Here is a 20094-nt window from a genome sequence, read left to right as displayed (position 1 = left end):
TGCGGGCCGAGTCACCGCACACCACCTCGCCGCCCCCCTCCCTCCCTCCCCTGCCTCGCCGCCTCCCTCCCCACGGGCCGGGGCTCCGCGAGGCGCGTTGAAGTGTCCGCGGCGCGATCGGAGCGGTGACGACGTCCGTCGTCGTCGGGTCTCTGCGTCAACGCCACGGGGCCCGCGTGGGTCGATGTGTCCAGCCGTGAATGCGTGGAGGTGCTGAACAACTATAAATATCATTGGAACCTGATTTGCCAGTTAAAAAATATGATAATTGTTTTTTTTACCCTTCTATCTGGCAACAAAACTGACACCTTTTTTTTACAAGGAGTCATGTTTGCATAGACCACAATACCTGCAGTCATAATGCAAACAAAAAACATAACTCTGTCCTTCAAGGACAGTGCATAGATTATCAGAGTTATGTTTTTTGTTTGCATTATGACTGCAGGTATTGTGGTCTATGCAAACATGACTCCTTGTAAATAGGTGTCAGTTTTGTTGCCAGATAGAAGGGTAAAAAAACAATTATCAACTATATATATGTTTTATTTTAACCAGGTAAGGCCCAATGTGCTCGTTACGGAAGCAACCTGGCCATCACAAACAAAGTGGCTTATCACGTGGACATTAGAAGCGGCCAAACACTCGAAACGCGTGTGGATTCTGAATGTGGGAGGGGAAAAACCCGAGGAGGACCCGGAGAAAAAGTCATACGACTGCGAGGAAAGCACGCACACTCCAAATATACAGCAGCAGCACGCGTCAGGGTCGGGATCGAACCCACGACCTCCTGCGTACCAGGCGAGGTAGTTAAAATCTCGCCGCCGTGGCGAGGTGTTCGCACGAATGACGACAGCCGGGGATCATCATCCTCCCCTCTTGAGCCATCTCCATGGTGAATAAGGAATGAGTAAACCCAGGCAGGAGAGTGCAGCATCTGCCGTACAGTGCGAGCGGCTTTAACACCCACGGCTGACCGCACGCATGATGGCAAATACGAGCGAGCGCGTGTGTGTACGTGTGTGTGTTTGTACGTGTGTGTGTGTTTGTACATGTGCGTGTGTACGTGTGCGTGTGTGTACGTGTGTACGTGTGTGTGTGTTTGTACGTGTGTACGTGTGTGTGTGTTTGTATGTGTGTACGTGTGTGTGTGTTTGTATGTGTGTACGTGTGTACGTGTTTGTGTGTGTGTGTGGGGAGCGGTGGTGCAACGGTTCGCACGCTGCGCAATGAACCTGGCGACACGGGTTCGATTCCCGCTCACGGCCAACACCAGTGACGATTATCTGAATGATGATCTAGTTCTATGTGGACACAAAGACAGGAATAGAGACCTTTACTTTAAGCCAGGCAAGAGCTCTCGGTTGTAAGGCATCTGTGTATCATTTTGTAATTAATGTTTGGGTTTGTAGGGCAGTGCGGAGGGGCTTAGATGATTGCAGGAGGTCGTGGGTTCGATCCCGACCCTGACGCCTGCTGCTGTATATTTGGAGTTTGCGGTGTCTCTCTCACCATGGTCGTGTGGATTTTTCTCCGGGTCCTCTGGTTTTTCCCTCCACTAATTTAGAAACATGCCTTTCGAGTATTTGACCGCTATCAATGTCCACGTGACAAGCCACATCATTTGTGGCCAGGTCGCTTCTGGACAAGAACTATATAAGCTCAATTTGGCCTTATCTGGTAAAATAAAATCAAAGGTTAAGTAACAGCATCAGGTTTCCACCGAAACTAACGCACCGCCTCGGTCTACAGAAGTCCAGGAGTAATTGGATTGCATCTTTCGCTTTGTAGCGAATTCGATTTGTTTGAATTCCACGCTGTGTTCGTGTAGTTTCGCTGTTCCTCCTCCGTTGAAGGATGACAGTGGTTCACTATGTGGTCCGTAGTGTGGGTTGAATAGCTGCAATCGCAACGTGGGCCCGTCTTTAATGAACATCTGTGTTCCGACGGACGTACTCGTAGACGGAGGTAAGTTAAGGGCTTCCGCCAGGGTTTATTAAAGCTGTTACAATATTACACAGCAGGGTACACAACTCCCAGGGGCTAGGGGTCCTACTCTCTGCATCTCTAGGGGTTTCTCTGTATCTCTAAGTATCACTACTATATGCTGAATAGTTTTGGGTTGCATGGCCACACTCTGCCTTGTGTCTTTAATTTCCCATTCATGGAGATGTGGTGGAACATCGGCCTGTTGGTGATGTTCTGATGTGGGTTGATGGTTCCACCAGCAGTGTCTTCTGGGAAGAGGAGGAATTTCACAGCCAGGAGATGGTGGTGATTTTTGGATCTTGAAGGAGGAAGGTTTTTTTAAATTATTTTGGACGTGCACGTTGTTTCACTCTGTTCGCACAGCAGCAGCATTCTGCCGAATCTGGTGGAGAGTCTAGGCCCTAGGGGATAGTGGCAGCGCCGATCACTCGATTTGGTTGTATATCGGTGCCAATGCTATGTAAACATTTTGTTTAGATGAATCCAGGTTGGTTTGGCCTCGATGATTTTTGTGGATTATATATTTGGTTACACTGGCTAAACCGCAAATTGTTGATCAAAACTAGTTTTTTTTGTCCGTATGAAACTTGGGTCCGTGTGACTTCCGCATTTACCAACTGTTATTTTTAGAAATTATTTAAATATTTGAGCTGGAAAACCCATTGATACGGAACGTCTCGCTTGCAAGGGCGTCCGGGGTTGCGATTAACGTTTACATAGCAGACACGTATACACATACACACGCAGCAAACAAAGATACAGGTCCCCCGTATAGCCTCTGACAGACTGTTGTGGCAAGTGCTGTTCGCGAGTACCGCCTACGAATGCCGGCAAGGCACACGAGGCGTTGGGTGGCCAGCACCACGCCCGGCCACCTTCGCCTCTCTCGTGCTGACGTTGAATACACACCGCGCCAGTTTACTCATCTTTAAGGCCGAGACGACCTAGGGGAGGCCCAGTGCAAATTCAAATATTGGTCCTGAACGGGAACTGAACTCGGGTCACCAGGATGGTAGCGCAATGCCCTAACCACTAGACTACTGCCAGCCATTTACATACAAAGACACAGATCCCCCGTATAGCCTTAAGACTTTTGGAGCAAGTGATGTTAGCGAGCAACTCTGCAGGGCAGCATAGCACACGAGGGGGTGGGTGGCCTACATGACGCACACACTCTCACTCGCACACCCACACAAACATAGCAAAAACATAACTGACACCAACACAAACATTTTAAACCTACAACCAACACAGCACGGTACGCACTCAAACAAGGAACAACGCGCCCAAGTCAAACACAGACATAAATGAACAAAAACTCGTGAATAATTAATTGGAGCACCTCGCTGGTTCGAACCTAGCAGGCCACCCTGGTCATAACTGCGGAGAATATTTTAAACCGCAATACCACTGCTACGCGTCGTCTGCTTCACAGCGGACGTTACGGATCCTCGTGGCGGCATTCGAAAAAGAGGCCACCGGCGTCGCGGGCACAACATTCGGAGAGATGACACCGCCAATAAAAAACGTGCGCGTCTCCACACCTTGGCAAGGCCTCGCTTCGCGACAGCCTCGGCGCGCTAAGAACGATCGCGCGATCACCGAACGCACGGAATTATTTGAAAAATGGTCAAACGGCTTCAGGACGCGTGTATAAAGCCCTCTCGGGGGGGGGGGGGGGGGGGGGGGGCTCGCCGTGCAAGGCACAAAGTCTCTCAACCTCAAGCGGCAGGTTCCAGGACCGCGAGAATAAGCAACGAGGTCAGATGGACAGATTATACTGGTAGGAACCTCCTGGTTACACCAGCCCACAGGGGATTATTGTCTGTCCGTCCTGCATCCAAAAATGGGAGGGGCGGGGCTGGGTGGAGAGGGGAGGGTGGGGAGGGGCTGGGTGGGGAGAGGCTGGTCACCCCGTGGTGCCCTTATAAAACTCAACGTTTAACCTACTCACGCCGGCTTGCGCCCGCCCTCACAGTCGGCCATATTTGAGGAATACACCACGCCGCCGTTGACCCTGGCCATTGATCGAGCAACCCAACGTTCCTACCAGCTCCCTCCGCAGGAATGTGTTGGATGATATTGGTCGCGAAAGCCGACGCGTTAAAACTCGGGTGGACGTCACCACCGTTAATGCGGCCACGCAATAGCTAGCATGGCTATCTCGCTATGTGCATTGTAAGAAGGGGGTCGGGGGGGGGGTAGGCAAGCTTCGAAAGCAAACGGAAATAAATTTCGCAAATTTAGTTTTGGGGGGGGGGGGGGGGGGATCAGGCCACGTAAACCATTTTGTCCAAACGTGTGTCGTCAAGACCCGCCACCACACGACACAGCCGCACGTAAAATGGTTTAAAAGAGGCTCCCGGCAATTGCCGTGATTTGGGCCGGCTGGCCACCTCGCTCGCCCGCCCGCCTCGGAGAGGTCGAAAGAAACAACTCCCACTGCTAGACCGAAGGGCGACGAGAGTGCACGGTGTTTATTTTGCCCGAGCCCTCGGCCGAGCGTCTTAAAAACAAAACACGGGAAGCAGGAATTTGTTTTTAAAAGAGCACAGGAAGAGCGACTGCGGAGCCGGCCACGGGGAAGTCGCCGTTGGGTGCGATCCGTCATCGCTGCCGTGCATGGGGGGGGGGGCTGCGCCGTGGGTGACCTCATCGATCGATCGATCGATCCGTCATCGCCCTCTGTGTGAAACTGATCGCGGCCCCCCTCGCTTCGCGTTCCGTCTATCGCGAGCGGGCAGCTGGCTCCGTTCCGTCTCCACGTGCAAACGGCGTTGGTGTACGGTGCTTTTTCTGCAATATTTTGCTGTCTTTTCTTGGATTTTCTGTTTGCACATTGTCACTTTAAGATGTTTTCTTGTTCATGTTTTTGTTTTTTTTGTTTGTTGTGGTTGCACCCGATTCAAGAGCCGAATGGCTCACAGGGCTATACCTAATAAATGCAACTTGAAATAAATGAAACTTGAAACGAGGCCTCTCTACACCTGGACGAGGCCCGCACCACCGATACTAAAATCCATCACCGTGAGCATCCTCGCCGCACTAATCGGGTCCTGGCAGGGGGGAGGGATATTTTCCACCCGGCAACAACGCCATGCGTTGCCAATTTGCATGCAAACACCGCCGCAGGGCTCAGTCGCTGTTTGATTGTTACTAGGGCTTGCCAGGTGCTGTAGGCGTGGGGCTACGGGGTGGCCAGGAGACGTTACCAGGGATCGTATTGAGCGAGGGTTCTTCTCACCGTGCTCCCGATTCTTACCCACACGCCGTTTGTGAACCGGAATCGGTCAAAACATCCCTCCCCTGTAGCAGGAGCCTCCTGACAAATAGTCTTGAGACTCTTTGTCTGCTGGCTAATATAGCTGGCATTGTTATTGTATTGTCATTATTTTTAACTATTTGTGTGCCGTCAAATATAGCTGGCATTGTTATTGCATTATTATCTTTAACTACTGTATTTGCACCACCATTGGAACCTCATTTGCCAGTAAAAAATATAATTGTTTTTTTTACCCTTCTATCTGGCAACAAAACTGAAATTTTTTACTAGGAGTCATGTTTGCATAGACCACAATACCTGCAGCCATAATGCAAATAAAAAACATAACTCTGATAATATATGCACTGTCCTTGAAGTTGATTGGTCCACACCCGAGACAGCTTAGTTATATTTTTTATTTGCATTCTGGCTGCAGGTATTGTGGTCTATGCAAACATGACTCCTTGTAAAAAAGGTGTCAGTTTTGTTGCCAGATAAAAGGGTAAAAAAACAATTATTATACTGTATTTGTGTGCTGGATAGTATAGCTGGCATTGTTATTGCATTATTAGCATCTTTAATCATTTGTCTGCTGGCTAATATAGCTGGCATTGTTATTTTATTATCTTAAAATTATTACAGTATTATTCTATCTTATTGATAGACTCACCCCCGTCATAAGAATCTGGAATTCCAACCACTGTTCATTTGAGCATTGAGGTTGAGTGGGAGTGGATTCGTTGTATAACCTGCTAGCTGTGTGTGAGTGTGTGTGACCAGATCCCATACCTGTCAACCCCTTATCAGCACCCTACCATATTACAGACCAATTCAGACCTTATTGGTCACCCCGTGCCCTTATAAATCTCAACGTTCATCCTACAAAGTCCCATCACAAGTGAGAATCACAAACACAAATAGACAAAAACAATTCTGCCTGTATTGAAACGGCAGTACGCCATATGGACCTGAAAACTCAATTCCCCTGTACAAGAATACGGGGTAAATCGTATGGGTTGACAGCTATGAAATCTGGATAATTATAGATTTGAAGCTTTCGTGACTGCAAGGATTCATATTCTTAGATTTTTTTCGGTAAAGTCACTTTACCGAAAAAATCTATGAAATCTGGATAACATTATTGACAACGGGCACAACTTTTGGGGTGCCGTCTTCCCTTCCGGAGCGTCTCACAAATCGGGAGATCACGGTAACACGCGAAGCCGAGGCGTGGCCATAAATTCTGAGCACAGGTGGGAAACGCCGCAGAGGTTTGATGTGGGGTGCCGTAATGACAGGTGGGACGGGTGAGATATGAACAGCGAGTCCAGGTGTCTCATCAAAGCGAACTCTACCACCCAGTATCTCCTGGAGGTCTGGCAGAAGGAAGGAAGCTATGGCGTTATTCTTTGGTTCTTTCGGTAAAGTCACGTATAAAGATAAAATAATAAATTAAATTATAGCATACGTGTTCTCTCTCTGTGTATCTTTGTGATATCTGTCTGCTTATAAGTCTGTCTATAGTTTTCTGGTTAGATTTTTGTTGCTATTTCTTTTATACCTGATGATGATTGCTTGTGTTGCAATCGAAACGTCGTATTATGCTATTATTTAATTTATTATTTTATCTTTATACGTGACTTTACCGAAAGAACCAAAGAATAATTCCTGCAGTCACGAAAGCTCCAAAATTAAGCGATGGCATGGTGCGGTGCGAGGCTTGATTCCAACTGTGCTCAGGAAAATGTCTGCTACCCACCCTGCGATTGGGGGTTGGGGAGGTCCAGGGGTGTGGGGATTTCGAGGTCACGATGACCTCTTGACCTCTAGCTCATCATTGACGTGGCCGACGCAGTGACGACTCACCCCAGGTTCACGCCATAACCCACAATCGTCGTAAAGAAGATCATCATTAAATTTCGATTTAAAGCTTTCGTGACTGCAGGGATTCATCTTCTTGGTTCTTTCGGTAAAGTCACGTAGAAGGGAAGTAATAAAATAATAAAAATAAAACATAATAAAATAAAATAATTCTCACGACGTTTCATCATTCTCGCCATCGTGATTATCATCGTCAAAGACAAAACATCTCCCCGTATTGCCTTTAACGAGCTACTGGGGCGAGTGCTGTTCATGAGCAACCTATGAAGGCCGGAACGGTGCACGAGGGGGTGGGTGGTCATCAACACGCCCGACCGCCTTTGTCTCCCCATCACCACCGCCATCAATGTCACGAACATCACCACGCGCGGCGGGGTCGACAGAAATTCGACCCCTGCCAATTATGTATTTGTCTGGGTCCCCTTTACCCCGTCAGAACCCCTCTCCCCCGTCTCACCCTCGTGTGCCTCGCGTGAGTCACCGATCCCCCAATGTCCATGGACTCCTCCCTGCTCATCCCCGACCATCCTGCCTCGTGTCCCCTCCTGCACGTCCACGCTTTAGTCCCAAGCCGTTTAGAGTCCTGTCCCATGATCCCCCCCACATGCCCCACCATGGCCGCCCCCCGCCGATCCCCACCGTTCCCGAGTGCGATAAACCCTCATCATCTCCTACCATCATGTCCCCTTCACCCTCCCCACGCCCACCTCAGCCACCTGCCCTGATGACTCATCATCTCCTTTGATAGTCCCCCCCCGTCTCTCCCCCCCACCCGTCTCTCCATCGTCTCCCCCCCCCCCGTCTCCCCATCCTCCCCCGTCTACCCCCCCCGTCTCTCCCCATCCCCTCCCCGTCTCTCTCCCCCCCCGTCTCCCCATCCTCCCCCGTCTACCCCCCCCGTCTCTCCCCATCCCCTCCCCGTCTCTCCCCATCGTCTCCCCCCCCGTCTCCCCCATCTCCCCCCGTCTCCCCCCATCCCCCCCCCCCGTCTCTACCCCCCCCCGTCTCTCCCCATCCACTCCCCCCTTCCACCCCCCCCCCGTCTCCCCCCATCCCCCCCGTCTCTCCCCCCCGTCTCCCCCCATCACCTCCCCGTCTCTCCCCATCCTCCCCCGTCTCTCCCCATCTCCCCCCCCCCGTCTCTCCCCATTGACTCCCCCCTTCCACCCCCCCCCCCATCTCCCCCCATCCCCCCCGTCTCTCCCCCCCATCTCCCCCCATCACCTCCCCGTCTCTCCCCATCCTCCCCCGTCTCTTCCCATCTCCCCCCCCCCCCGTCTCTCCGCATCCCCCCCGTCTCTCTCCATCTCCCCCCCGTCTCTCCCCATCTCCCCCCCCCCCGTCTCTCCCCATCTCCCCGTCTCTCCCCCCCCCCGTCTCTCCCCATCTCCCCCCCCCCCCGTCTCTCCCCATCTCCCCGTCTCTCCCCCCCCCCCCGTCTCTCTCCATCTCCCCCCCCCCCCCGTCTCTCTCCATCTCCCCCCCCCCCCGTCTCTCCCCATCTCCCCCCCCCCGTCTCTCCCCATCTCCCCGTCTCTCCCCCCCCCCCCCGTCTCTCTCCATCTCCCCCCCCCCCCCGTCTCTCCCCATCTCCCCCCCCCCCGTCTCTCCCCCCCCCCGTCTCCCCCCCCCCCCGTCTCTCCCCCCCCCCCCGTCTCCCCCATCCCCTCCCAGTCTCTCCCCATACTCCCCCCCCCGTCTCTCCCCCCCCCCCCGTCTCCCCCATCCCCTCCCCGTCTCTCCCCATACTCCCCTCCCGTCTCTCCCCCCCCCCCCCGTCTCTCCCATCCCCTCCCCGTCTCTCCCCATACTCCCCCCCCGTCTCTCCCCCCCCCCCGTCTCTCCCCATCCGTCTCCCCATCCGTCTCCCCCCCAACCCCATCTCCCCCCCCCCCCTCACCGGGCTGGTGCTCCCCGGGCCGGTCCGTGAGCTCGATGGCGAGCAGCTCGCGGCCCTCGAAGCTCCTCCCCGCGCTGTAGACGCGGCTCACGTCGGGGCACTGCAGCCACACGGCGAGCAGCGCGCGCCGCAGCTCCGGGTAGCGGTGGTACACGAACGTCAGGCCCTGCTCGTCCTCGGCCGCTGGCTCAGCCGGCTCGTCCCCTGGCTCCGCGTCCACCCCTCGCTTGCCCGGCTCCGTCGTCTTCACCCCCTTCACCCCCTTCACATCCTCCTCCTCCTGCCCCCCCGCAGCGATCTCCTCCTTCGCATCCTCGGCAGAGGCGCCACCATTGTTCCCGTTGTCTGTCGGCCAGCACAGCACGACCGGGCAGAGAGACAGCAGCAGCAGCAGCGACAGCCTCATGGTGCCGATGGTGATGGAGATTCACTTGCTGCTGACGATGATGATGACGGTGGCTGCCGTTGGGAGCAATGCGGTGATGGATCTTGCACCAACAGCCTCTGCGCTCCACACAGCTGACGCCTGTCCGTGTCGTCTGGAGCTGCTGCTGTTGCTGCTGGCTGTTCGTGTCGCTGCTGCTGCTGCGCCCGTACGCTCCTCGTGACCGCTACGTGCAGCTGTGTCAATATCCGTGGCGCGTCTTTTGCTGCTTTACGTGCAGCCGTGGCTTTGCCTGCGATGTCCCCCGGCTGTGCCTAATAGCCGTGGCGTGTCTGCTGCTGCTGTTGTTGTTGTTGTCGCGGGCTCAATAGCTGTTGCGCGTGGCTGTCTGCCGAACGCACAGCAGCGGTGCTGTAGTCGGCTGTGCTGAGCCCTGTGGTGGCGGAGCCGCGTGTGGAGCGGGGTTTTAAACCACAGCCCCCTCCCCTCACCCCCCCCCCCCCAGTGACGTCACCGCGTAGCCTCTGCGTCCTGACGTCACCGCGTCGCCTCGGCGTCATGACGTCACCGTTGGCGTATTTTATTTTACTTTTATTAATTTTAATTTTTTACCTACGTGACTTTACCGAAAAAACCTAAGAATATGAATCCTTGCAGTCACGAAAGCTTCAAATCTAGAATGGCGTAGGGACGTTGCTCGGAACGTCGGCCAACCCCCCACCACCAGCCCCCCCCCCCCGCACACATTTTAAATCCGATATTCTCGCTCGCGGTCGATCAATTCGGCGTTCTTTGAGCTCCCATCGAGGGTTGCAGGCAGTGTGCTTCTTAACCTCGAGTGCAGCGTTGTGCCCCCCTTGGTTCTCAATTGTTTTAAACATGTACAATGTTAATACAATCTAGATTTGACGCTTTCGTGACTGCAGGGATTCATATTCTTACGTTTTTTCGGTAAAGTCACGTAGGTAAAAAATTAAAATTAATAAAAATAAAATAAAAATCACGACGTTTCGGAGGCAACACAAGCTTCCGTCTTCAGGTGGAACCGTCACAGCACGATTGCTGTATCAAGTAAAGAGTTTAAAGAGAGATCCTTTACTTGATACAGCAATTGTGCTGTGACTGTTCCACCTGAAGACGGAGGCTTGTGTTGCCTCCGAAACGTCGTGATTTTTATTTTATTTTTTATTTTACTTTTATTAATTTGAATTTTTTACCTACGTGACTTTACCGAAAAAACCCAAGAATATGAAAATGTTAATACATACAGAGGTTTGATAACGTAGGTAGAAAATAATAATAGATAACGACGTTTTGATCGCAACACAAGCGACGATTGCTTGTGTTGCGATCGAAACGTCGGGATCTATTATACATTTTTCTACCCACGCGACTTTACCGATAGAAGCAAAGAGTATGGATTCCTGCAGTCACGAAAGCCTCAGATCGAGATTGACATCCACAGGGGTTTGATGAAACAAAGTAGTTGTAACTTTTTACAGCGTCTCATTCAGACGCTGTCTTTCCGACACACCTGTTCTTCACCTGATGATGGCGGCTTGCGTTGTGGCCGAAACGTCGTGAGAATTGTATTTTATTATGTTTCATTTTTATTATTTTATTATTTCCTTTCTACGTGACTGTACCGAAAGAACCAAGAAGATTGTTGTAACTTACTTACCTTCTAATAAAATCTGGCCATATCTCGCACCCCAGGTTAAGAGCCCTTGGTGTCGTGTATAGTAGTGTATAGTAGTGTAGTGTGTAGTAGTGTATAGTAGTGTAGTGTATAGTGTAGTAGTGTATAGTAGTGTATAGTAGTGTAGTGTGTAGTAGTGGAGTGTATAGTAGTGTAGTGCATAGTGTAGTAGTGTAGTGTGTGGTGTAGTGTGGAGTGTATAGTGTAGTGTATAGTGTAGTAGTGTATAGTAGTGTAGTGTGGAGTGTATAGTGTAATGTGTAGTAGTGTATCGTCAGCAAAAACACGCTTTCACCATTCGTTTCAAACCGACGGGGAAAAGGTCACCGGCATCGAAACGTCCGATGGCTTCGGCAATGCGCTGTGCCATCGAATCGGCGCATTCGTTAAACTACCAACACAAATTGTATATCGTACAAAACAATAGTGCCCGCTAGGAAACAATTTATACCGGGTAAGCTGACTTCCCGAACCGGTAACCGATTCTGATAACGGTTATCGTTTGCCGACGATAACGGGCAACGTCGTAAACCAGGCCGCTCTCTCAGTGTGCCGCTACGGCATCGATTAAATATTAATTTACGTTCCTGAGCATTAATTATTAACAATATCCGAGTAGAGATACAAGCCGCGCTCCATCAATATTAATACAGCCACAACCAACAACCGCGTGTGGCCTTGAACAGGGTGACAAGTAAAATAACATGCGACGTTTCGGGCAAGAGCACTTCTTCATGGCGGCACCTTTCATTCGTGTGATATGAAGGAGGCCGTCAACCGAAACGTCGGCCAAGCCGATTGTTGTAAAAACAGTTTCGCTTCGCAATAGATCAGCTTCGCCGCTGTCAAAGCTTCCAGCGAGGGATTTGAGATTAGGGGCAAGCACTGAATAACGGTTTTAGGATTGTGTAAACAATAAAATAAACAGCTTACCGCTTTGACTCGCACGCAAGAGAATGTCCCAGCGACAAACAAGGCTGGTTCAGGGGCCCTTCTACAATTAGCTGTACCCCGGGCTGTTCGTGGGTAGCGTGGGGCTCTGGGAAACTCACACGACACCGAAAGACATTTGACACCGTGACGCCGGAACCCCCCCCCCACCCCCCCCAGTGTCGGATTAAATCCTCGTAGCAAAAGTCGCTACAAATCTTACGGACTCCGCACTTTCAAGGGCCCCGCGCTAAATGGATTCAAGCTATCAATTCCGGTTTAGTGATTCTGCACTTGCTCTATTATTATAGTACTATACTGCCTTCAACTTTTATGTTTAAGGTGACCGATTTGTCATATTATCTGGCTGTGTAGCAAATGAAAAAATACAATTACTTTACTCTGCAAGTAAAACATTTGTGTTTTAATATTTGGGTGTGTTTTTTTTTATTTAGGGCCCCTTTATAACATATGCTACAGGCCCCGCACTAGCTTAATCCGGCACTGACCCCCCAAAGCGCGGGGCCCGGGGCGATGTCGCCCCGATTCGCCTACCCTCGGGAGGACGCCTCTGGCGGCGGCCCTTCTGCGTGTGCTCTTGCGAAGGGGGCCCGTTGTCGGGAACGTCACTTTCGACATGTGCGTGTCCTTGTAAATGCCGCGCAGGCTTGTTGACGAACGTGCTGAGTGTGTCTATGCTTGCACTGCCAACGCAGCAGCAGCATCGCCACTTAGCGTACATTAATATTAATGAGGCATTGTTCGGCGATTGATTCACTCCATCGCTCCCATCCCCCCGCCTCCCAACATCCCAAATCTTTAATCTTTTATGTCTTCAGCACCACCCCTTCCCCCCCATGTAGAACTCCACTCCCTACGCCGCTCGGCTCTCCGCCAACTCACCCTCGTATAACAGAGACAACGATTCCCCGTACGGCCTTCACAGACTGTTGGGGCAAGTGCTGTTCGCGAGTCGCACCTATAATGGCCTGCACGGCAAACGAGGTGGTGGGTGACCAGCACCGCGCCCGGCCGCCTTTGTCTCCCTAATGGCAATGTTTTTTTTCCACATCGCACGAGGTACTCAATTGAGGTTGAGTCGACCTAGGGCAGGAGGCCCAGGACCGGTTCAGATAATTGTCACCGGTGTTGGCCGTGAGCGGGAATCGAACTCGGGTTACCGGGTTCGTAGTGCAGTGTAGCGCTAACCGACCCACGACCGCTCTTCACGTAGTGGTACAAACTCCTCCACGTACAAACTCCTACACGTACAAACTGCAATACAGCACACTGGCTAGTGTGTGCATGGTCTAGTGTGCGTGCTACTCAAACGGAGTAATGTACGTGAGCTCGTGTATATGGGTAGGATACATCGGCTATGGCATATGGGCTAGGGTACACGGGATAAAGTACGTGAGCTAGTGTACGTGGGCTCGGGTACATGGGATAGTGTACACGCGGGCTAGTGAACACGGGCTAGGGTACACGGGCTAGTCAACATGTTACGTGGCAGAGTAAGTTGCAGGGAGATGCGAGCCGGAGTGAGAGTTTTTAAATCCTTTATATTAAGTTCACTTGCTTGCTTGCTTGCGCGCTTACGACCGTGCAAATCTTTCGGTCGTTTTTTAACCCACTTCCCGTGATCCAATCGAGCTGACATTTTGCACACAGACTCGTTGTGCGTGACAATTTATTTTCGTGAAATTGTTTTTCCAAAATGTTCCACTTTTTAGGGGAAAAAAAATTCATATTTAATTTAAAATACCAATGTGATAAAAATGAAACTCTTACTCAAGAAAAACAGAAATGAATAATACAATTAAACCGATGCCACGCATATAAAGGATTTAAAGTGAAAAACTTTGTTTTTATGGGTTAATTTTCTATTCCCGCAGTGCGGTTTCCAGCATCTGTTGGGAACAAAACATTCTTCCAAACAAGACGCTCAACACTGTTCCGAACAAACACTCTTGTCAATAACACGACGATGATAATGACCAATACTGTTCCGAACAGAACAACACTCAATAATATAGTTTTTTGTGGGTGAGATCGCGTAAATATGTGCGTCGTTAAACCCGTGACCATCCGACACAGACAATTAGTAACAAGGTTTGTCATGTAAACAGAACGTGGCCAATTCGTTACTTGTACAGCACACCGCTGCGTTGGAGAGCAAACCCACAACATTTACAATTGGAGTACGACGTTTCGCCAGTAATTACAGCCAGCATCATCAGGCGACAACGCTTCCCACCAACTCTCTTCCAGAAACTACGAGTGATCATTACCCCTCTGAACCAGGGCATTGACATTGCTCCAAACTAGGTGAGCAATACTGTTCTGAACTCGGCGATTGATCCTGTTCCAAACAACACAATTAATTCTTGCCCACAACACGATGATTCCCACACTGTTGTCATCAACGCTTCTTTTTTTTCACAAGGCAACGTTGTTCGAGAACAAGACAACGGTGTTCAAATGTGGAGGGAAAAAACCGAAAGACCCGGAGAAAAATCCACGCGAAACACGGGGCGAGAGAGACGCCGCTGTGGCAGTCAGAGCGATGGTTTTTGGGGGCAGGGTGTCTCTCGATTGAGGAGGAGCGAGGGAAAGCGCTGGGGTGGCTTTGTGCGAAAGTGGTTGCAGGTGTGTGTGGGATTATATCAGCTCGGGGGCACGAGGGATTGGACTCATGAGTACGCCGTGCTATAATTAATTTGGGGGAAAAACCCAAGGGTGTGACTCAAAATAAAGGGCCCCGCTGCGGAAAACCACGAAATAAAGGGCTACTCTGAGCTTGGCTTCGCGCCTCTGAGTTGCGGCGGTTACGTCCGCAAATTTGCGCGCGTTATAAATTGCATTCTTTTTTTTCGATTTAAAGCTTTCGTGACTGCAGGGATTCATCTTCTTGGTTCTTTCGGTAAAGTCACGTAGAAGGGAAATAATAAAATAATAAAAATAAAACGTAATTAAATAATTCTCACGACGTTTCGGCCACAACGCAAGCAGCCGTCCTCAGGTGGAGAACAGGTCCGTCGAGAAGACCTGTTCTCCACCTGAGGACTGTCGAGAAGACCTGTTCTCCACCTGAGGACGACTGCTTGCGTTGTGGCCGAAACGTCGTGAGAATTATTTTATAATGTTTTATTTTTATTATTTTATTATTTCCCTTCTACGTGACTTTACCGAAAGAACCAAGAAGAATTGCATCATTATTATTATTACCATGCTCGATGCGGCTGCCGTGCTGGAGACGTGAGACTGCCAACCACGGGGAAACTCCTCCTCGTCCACCGCCCGGGAGCCAGCCGTGTTGGTGGGTCAGCACCGCAACCACCGCCCTGCTGGACTCCAGCCTGGGGCTGATAGACACTTGCTGGCCAGTGGGCGCGATCGACTGGGGTTCTGCAGTGGACAGGCTCGTCCATTCACCAGTGGGTCGTCTCCGCAACCATCGTTTTTGGAGCCAGGGGTAGGGCATCACGTGGGACCACCCCCGCTGTTGCCGTGAAGGGAACGCTTCGTGAGGACTGCGGGGAGCGTTGACAGCTGGGGACATGTGCGGGGAGGAAGGGAGGGAGGTGATCCTCCCCCGAGGGTGATCCTCCCCCGAGGGTGATCCTCCCCCGAGGGTGATCCTCCCCCGAGGGTCATCCTCCCCCGAGGGTCATCCTCCCCCGAGGGTCATCCTCCCCCGAGGGTCATCCTCCCCCGAGGGTCATCCTCCCCCGAGGGTCATCCTCCCCCGAGGGTCATCCTCCCCCGAGGGTGACCCTCTGCAGCTTTCTCCCACCAGCGTTCGTGGTGGAGGAGATCTGTGAAGCCGTGGGTCGTCGGGTTGTTGTGTGATTGTTGTGCGGTTGCGAGGGCCAATAGGGTTGGTATAATTGCTCGTGAAGTAGCAGGCCTGTTACCATTTGACAATTTCAAACTTCTATAGAATTAAAATTCTAAGCAAACACGATACACCTGGAGTATACCGGCGGTGGTATTTGTTATATTCCGCACACGGTCATTTGGGGCACCGCGTGAAACAGGGAGCCGCACCATAATCTAAACCACAGCGATGCTAGCAAAGGTTTCGGGTATGGACCGAAACCCTCGCAAACTTGTCCCAGAAGGATGCACCGTTGCAACTGCAAACTTCAAATATACAGCAGGGGTCTGGATCGGACCCACGACCTCCTGCGTACCAGGCGAGGTGGTTAACATCTCGCCACGGAGTCTAAAACTGAGAAACAGCTGCTGTCATGTTCACGCCGTTCTCACAATCTTCCCGGACTCGGAGCACTAAAAGTAAATCTGGTATTTTATGTAATAATAATGAAATGCCAAGATAACACTGATGGTTTATTTTTTAAATATTATCTTGGATTTTAAGAATATTTTGGCGAAAGAATGTCATTTAATAATAGGAGCTCAAATTTAACCTTTGGAGTAATTTCAAATGAACCGTGTTCAGTCTTCCTCTATTCGTTACTGCCACCGTTTCGGTGTATCTATCCATTGTTGTTATCATTATTAAATGTTTCAAAATGCCTTCTGCCGCCGATTCAACAAAACTCGATGTGCATTATTTCGTACGCGGGAAAATCGCGTGTAGCCAGTTACCCAGCTACTTTCTTCGGTGGCAACGGCCAGCAGCCACTAACAACAGATCTATTGTTGGTGGTGTCGGAGAGGAACCCAGCCAGCAGCCAGCCAGGGACACATTCCTGCGGAGGGAGCTGGTAGAAACGTTGGGTTGCTCGGTCAATGGCCAGGGTCAACGGCGGCGTGGTGTGTTACGCAAATAAGGCCGACTGTGAGGGCGGGCACAAGCCGGCGTGGGTAGGTTAAACGTTGAGTTTTATAAGGGCACCACGGGGTGACCAGCCCTCCCATTGTTGGATGCACGACGGACGGACGGACACAATAATCCCCTGTGGGCTGGTGGAACCAGGTGGTTCCTACCAGTATTAAATGTTTCACTGTCTTCTACCGCCGATTCAACGTAACTCGATGTGTATTTCGTACGCGAGAAAATCGCGTGCAGCCAGTTACCCAGCTAGTTTCTTCGGTGGCAGCAGCCACGAACAACAGACCTATTGTTGGTGGTGTCGGAGAGAAATCCGGCCAGCAGCCAGCCAGGAACACATTCCTGCGGAGGGAGCTGGTAGGAACGTTGGGTTGCTCGGTCAATGGCCAGGGTCAACAGCGGCGTGGTGTATTCCGCAAATATGCCCGACTGTGAGGGCGGGCACAAGCCGGCGTGAGTAGGTTAAACGTAGAGTTTTATAAGGGCACCACGGGGTGATCAGCCCCACCCCTCCCACGCCCCACCCTCTCCATCCAGCCCCTCCCCACCCTCCCCTCTCCACCCTCCCCTCTCCACCCAGCCCCACCCCTCCCATTTTTTGATTCACGACGGACGGACACAATAATCCCCTGTGGGCTGGTGTAACCAGGAGGTTCCTACCAGTAAAACTGGAGGTCATAGGTCACCTTTAATAGCCGTGTGGTTTCAGCATTAACACCGGACACTGGTTCAGTAAGCTTTTGCTTTATTTATCAACAGACTGAGGGGGACTCCACAAAAGTCATCAGCTGGACCAAGACTACACCGCCGACAAAATTAAATTAAAAACGCGGGTTTAATAAAACACCAAGCGCTATGATTTATTTGTGATGTCCCCCCCCCTTATATATGTATGTGTCTATACTGTATATATATATTCTAAGCGTGCGTGTGTGTGTGTGAATATAACACTGGTCAACACACTTTTTCTGGCATAAGGTATTCCAACGGTTTTAAGGTAAATTTGGGGTGCTGATTCCAAATCTGGCATCAGTTTTTGTCTATCACATCAGGTTTTTGAGATATCAAATATTGCATTTTCAATAAAAACTGCAGAAGATACATATAAAATAAATGTGGATATCTACATAAAATGATATTATAAACACACTATCCTAAAAATACAGCACCATATTTTAACACTAAAGCAGTCACTGACTCGCAACAACTTGCAATCATAAGTGACAGAGTTAATTCCGGGTAAAATCAATGAAAATGGGGTATGCCGATAGCATAAAATTAGATGTGATAGAGCAAATCTGAGATCAGATTTGGAATCAGCACCCTGAAATTAGTCTAAAACAGCTGCAAAAGTCCAGGCCAGAAAAAAAAAATTGTTGACCAGTGTAATGCGTGTTATTGCTGTGTAGGTGTGCGGCGTGTGTGCGTGTGTGTGAATGTAATGTGTGTTATTGCTGTGTAGGTGTGCGGCGTGTGTGTGTGTGTGTGAATGTAATGTGTGTTATTGCTGTGTAGGTGTGCGGCGTGTGTGTGTGTGTGTGAATGTAATGTGTGTTATTGCTGTGTAGGTGTGCGGCGTGCGTGTGTGTGTGTAAATGTAATGTGTGTTATTGCTGTGTAGGTGTGCGGCGTGTGTGCGTGTGTGTGAATGTAATGTGTGTTATTGCTGTGTAGGTGTGCGGCGTGTGTGCGTGTGTGTGAATGTAATGCGTGTTATTGCTGTGTAGGTGTGCGGCGTGTGTGCGTGTGTGTGAATGTAATGTGTGTTATTGCTGTGTAGGTGTGCGGCGTGTGTGCGTGTGTGTGAATGTAATGCGTGTTATTGCTGTGTAGGTGTGCGGCGTGTGTGTGTGTGTGTGAATGTAATGTGTGTTATTGCTGTGTAGGTGTGCGGCGTGTGTGTGTGTGTGTGAATGTAATGCGTGTTATTGCTGTGTAGGTGTGCGGCGTGTGTGCGTGTGTGTGAATGTAATGCGTGTTATTGCTGTGTAGGTGTGCGGCGTGTGTGTGTGTGTGTGAATGTAATGTGTGTTATTGCTGTGTAGGTGTGCGGCGTGTGTGCGTGTGTGTGAATGTAATGCGTGTTATTGCTGTGTAGGTGTGCGGCGTGTGTGCGTGTGTGTGAATGTAATGTGTGTTATTGCTGTGTAGGTGTGCGGCGTGTGTGTGTGTGTGTGAATGTAATGCGTGTTATTGCTGTGTAGGTGTGCGGCGTGTGTGTGTGTGTGTGAATGTAATGTGTGTTATTGCTGTGTAGGTGTGCGGCGTGTGTGCGTGTGTGTGAATGTAATGCGTGTTATTGCTGTGTAGGTGTGCGGCGTGTGTGTGTGTGTGTGAATGTAATGTGTGTTATTGCTGTGTAGGTGTGCGGCGTGTGTGCGTGTGTGTGAATGTAATGCGTGTTATTGCTGTGTAGGTGTGCGGCGTGTGTGTGTGTGAATGTAATGCGTGTTATTGCTGTGTAGGTGTGCGGCGTGTGTGTGTGTGTGTGAATGTAATGTGTGTTATTGCTGTGTAGGTGTGCGGCGTGCGTGTGTGTGAATGTAATGCGTGTTATTGCTGTGTAGGTGTGCGGCGTGTGTGTGTGTGTGTAAATGTAATGCGTGTTATTGCTGTGTAGGTGTGCGGCGTGTGTGCGTGTGTGTGAATGTAATGTGTGTTATTGCTGTGTAGGTGTGCGGCGTGTGTGTGTGTGTGTGAATGTAATGTGTGTTATTGCTGTGTAGGTGTGCGGCGTGTGTGTGTGTGTGTGAATGTAATGCGTGTTATTGCTGTGTAGGTGTGCGGCGTGTGTGTGTGTGTGTGTGAATGTAATGCGTGTTATTGCTGTGTAGGTGTGCGGCGTGTGTGTGTGTGTGAATGTAATGCGTGTTATTGCTGTGTAGGTGTGCGGCGTGTGTGTGTGTGTGTGAATGTAATGTGTGTTATTGCTGTGTAGGTGTGCGGCGTGTGTGCTAGAACGTGCTGGCAACGTGCATCGCCTGCCTGCAACTGCTTTGTCCAGCATCTGAGCGAGCAGTGGCGCAACACGAACATGAAATGGCGCGTTACTCAGCACACCAATAACCAATCGTAGGTGGCAAATAGCCTCTACTAGATAACTCGCTGTTCATATGCCAATTTTAAAACACAATATCATTGCAATATAATTATCCTCTGGCCCTATGCGGTGTTAACACGCGCGGCTTCCAACTCTCATCGTCCACTTCCGCTTAAGTGCGGTGAAGAAGGGGCATCGGCCGAAACGTCA

The 20094-nt window shown here is 50.6% G+C and overlaps 1 protein-coding gene and 1 long non-coding RNA gene across 4 annotated transcripts in view; one reads left to right on the top strand and one right to left on the bottom strand.

Moving 5' to 3' along the window:
- CPE (carboxypeptidase E) overlaps nt 1-9873 on the bottom strand; it is a 28932-nt gene extending 19059 nt beyond the window's left edge. The window contains exon 1 of one of the 2 annotated variants that reach the window (XM_078875337.1): nt 9030-9873. In XM_078875337.1, coding sequence (XP_078731463.1) covers nt 9030-9435 — 406 coding nt within the window. In that variant the 5' untranslated portion in view covers nt 9436-9873. Of the gene's footprint in view, nt 1-7586; nt 7606-9029 lie in introns of those variants that run through there. The other variant, XM_078875338.1, reaches the window with a different exon arrangement.
- An 8387-nt stretch (nt 9874-18260) lies between these two features.
- LOC144946452 (uncharacterized) lies at nt 18261-19777 on the top strand. Of its 2 annotated transcripts, none has more exons than XR_013639897.1 (3): nt 18261-18995; nt 19049-19570; nt 19730-19777. It is a non-coding gene; the product is annotated as an uncharacterized LOC144946452 (long non-coding RNA). The 2 variants fall into 2 exon arrangements; XR_013639896.1 differs by having other exon boundaries at nt 18585-18624; nt 18678-19570.
- Nucleotides 19778-20094: the final 317 nt, after the last annotated feature.

Source organism: Lampetra fluviatilis, chromosome 41, assembly GCF_964198595.1.
Source record: "Lampetra fluviatilis chromosome 41, kcLamFluv1.1, whole genome shotgun sequence".
NCBI lineage: Eukaryota > Metazoa > Chordata > Hyperoartia > Petromyzontiformes > Petromyzontidae > Lampetra > Lampetra fluviatilis.
The sequence above is the reverse complement of the archived record's forward strand: the minus strand, read 5'-3'. Positions and strand labels throughout refer to the sequence as shown.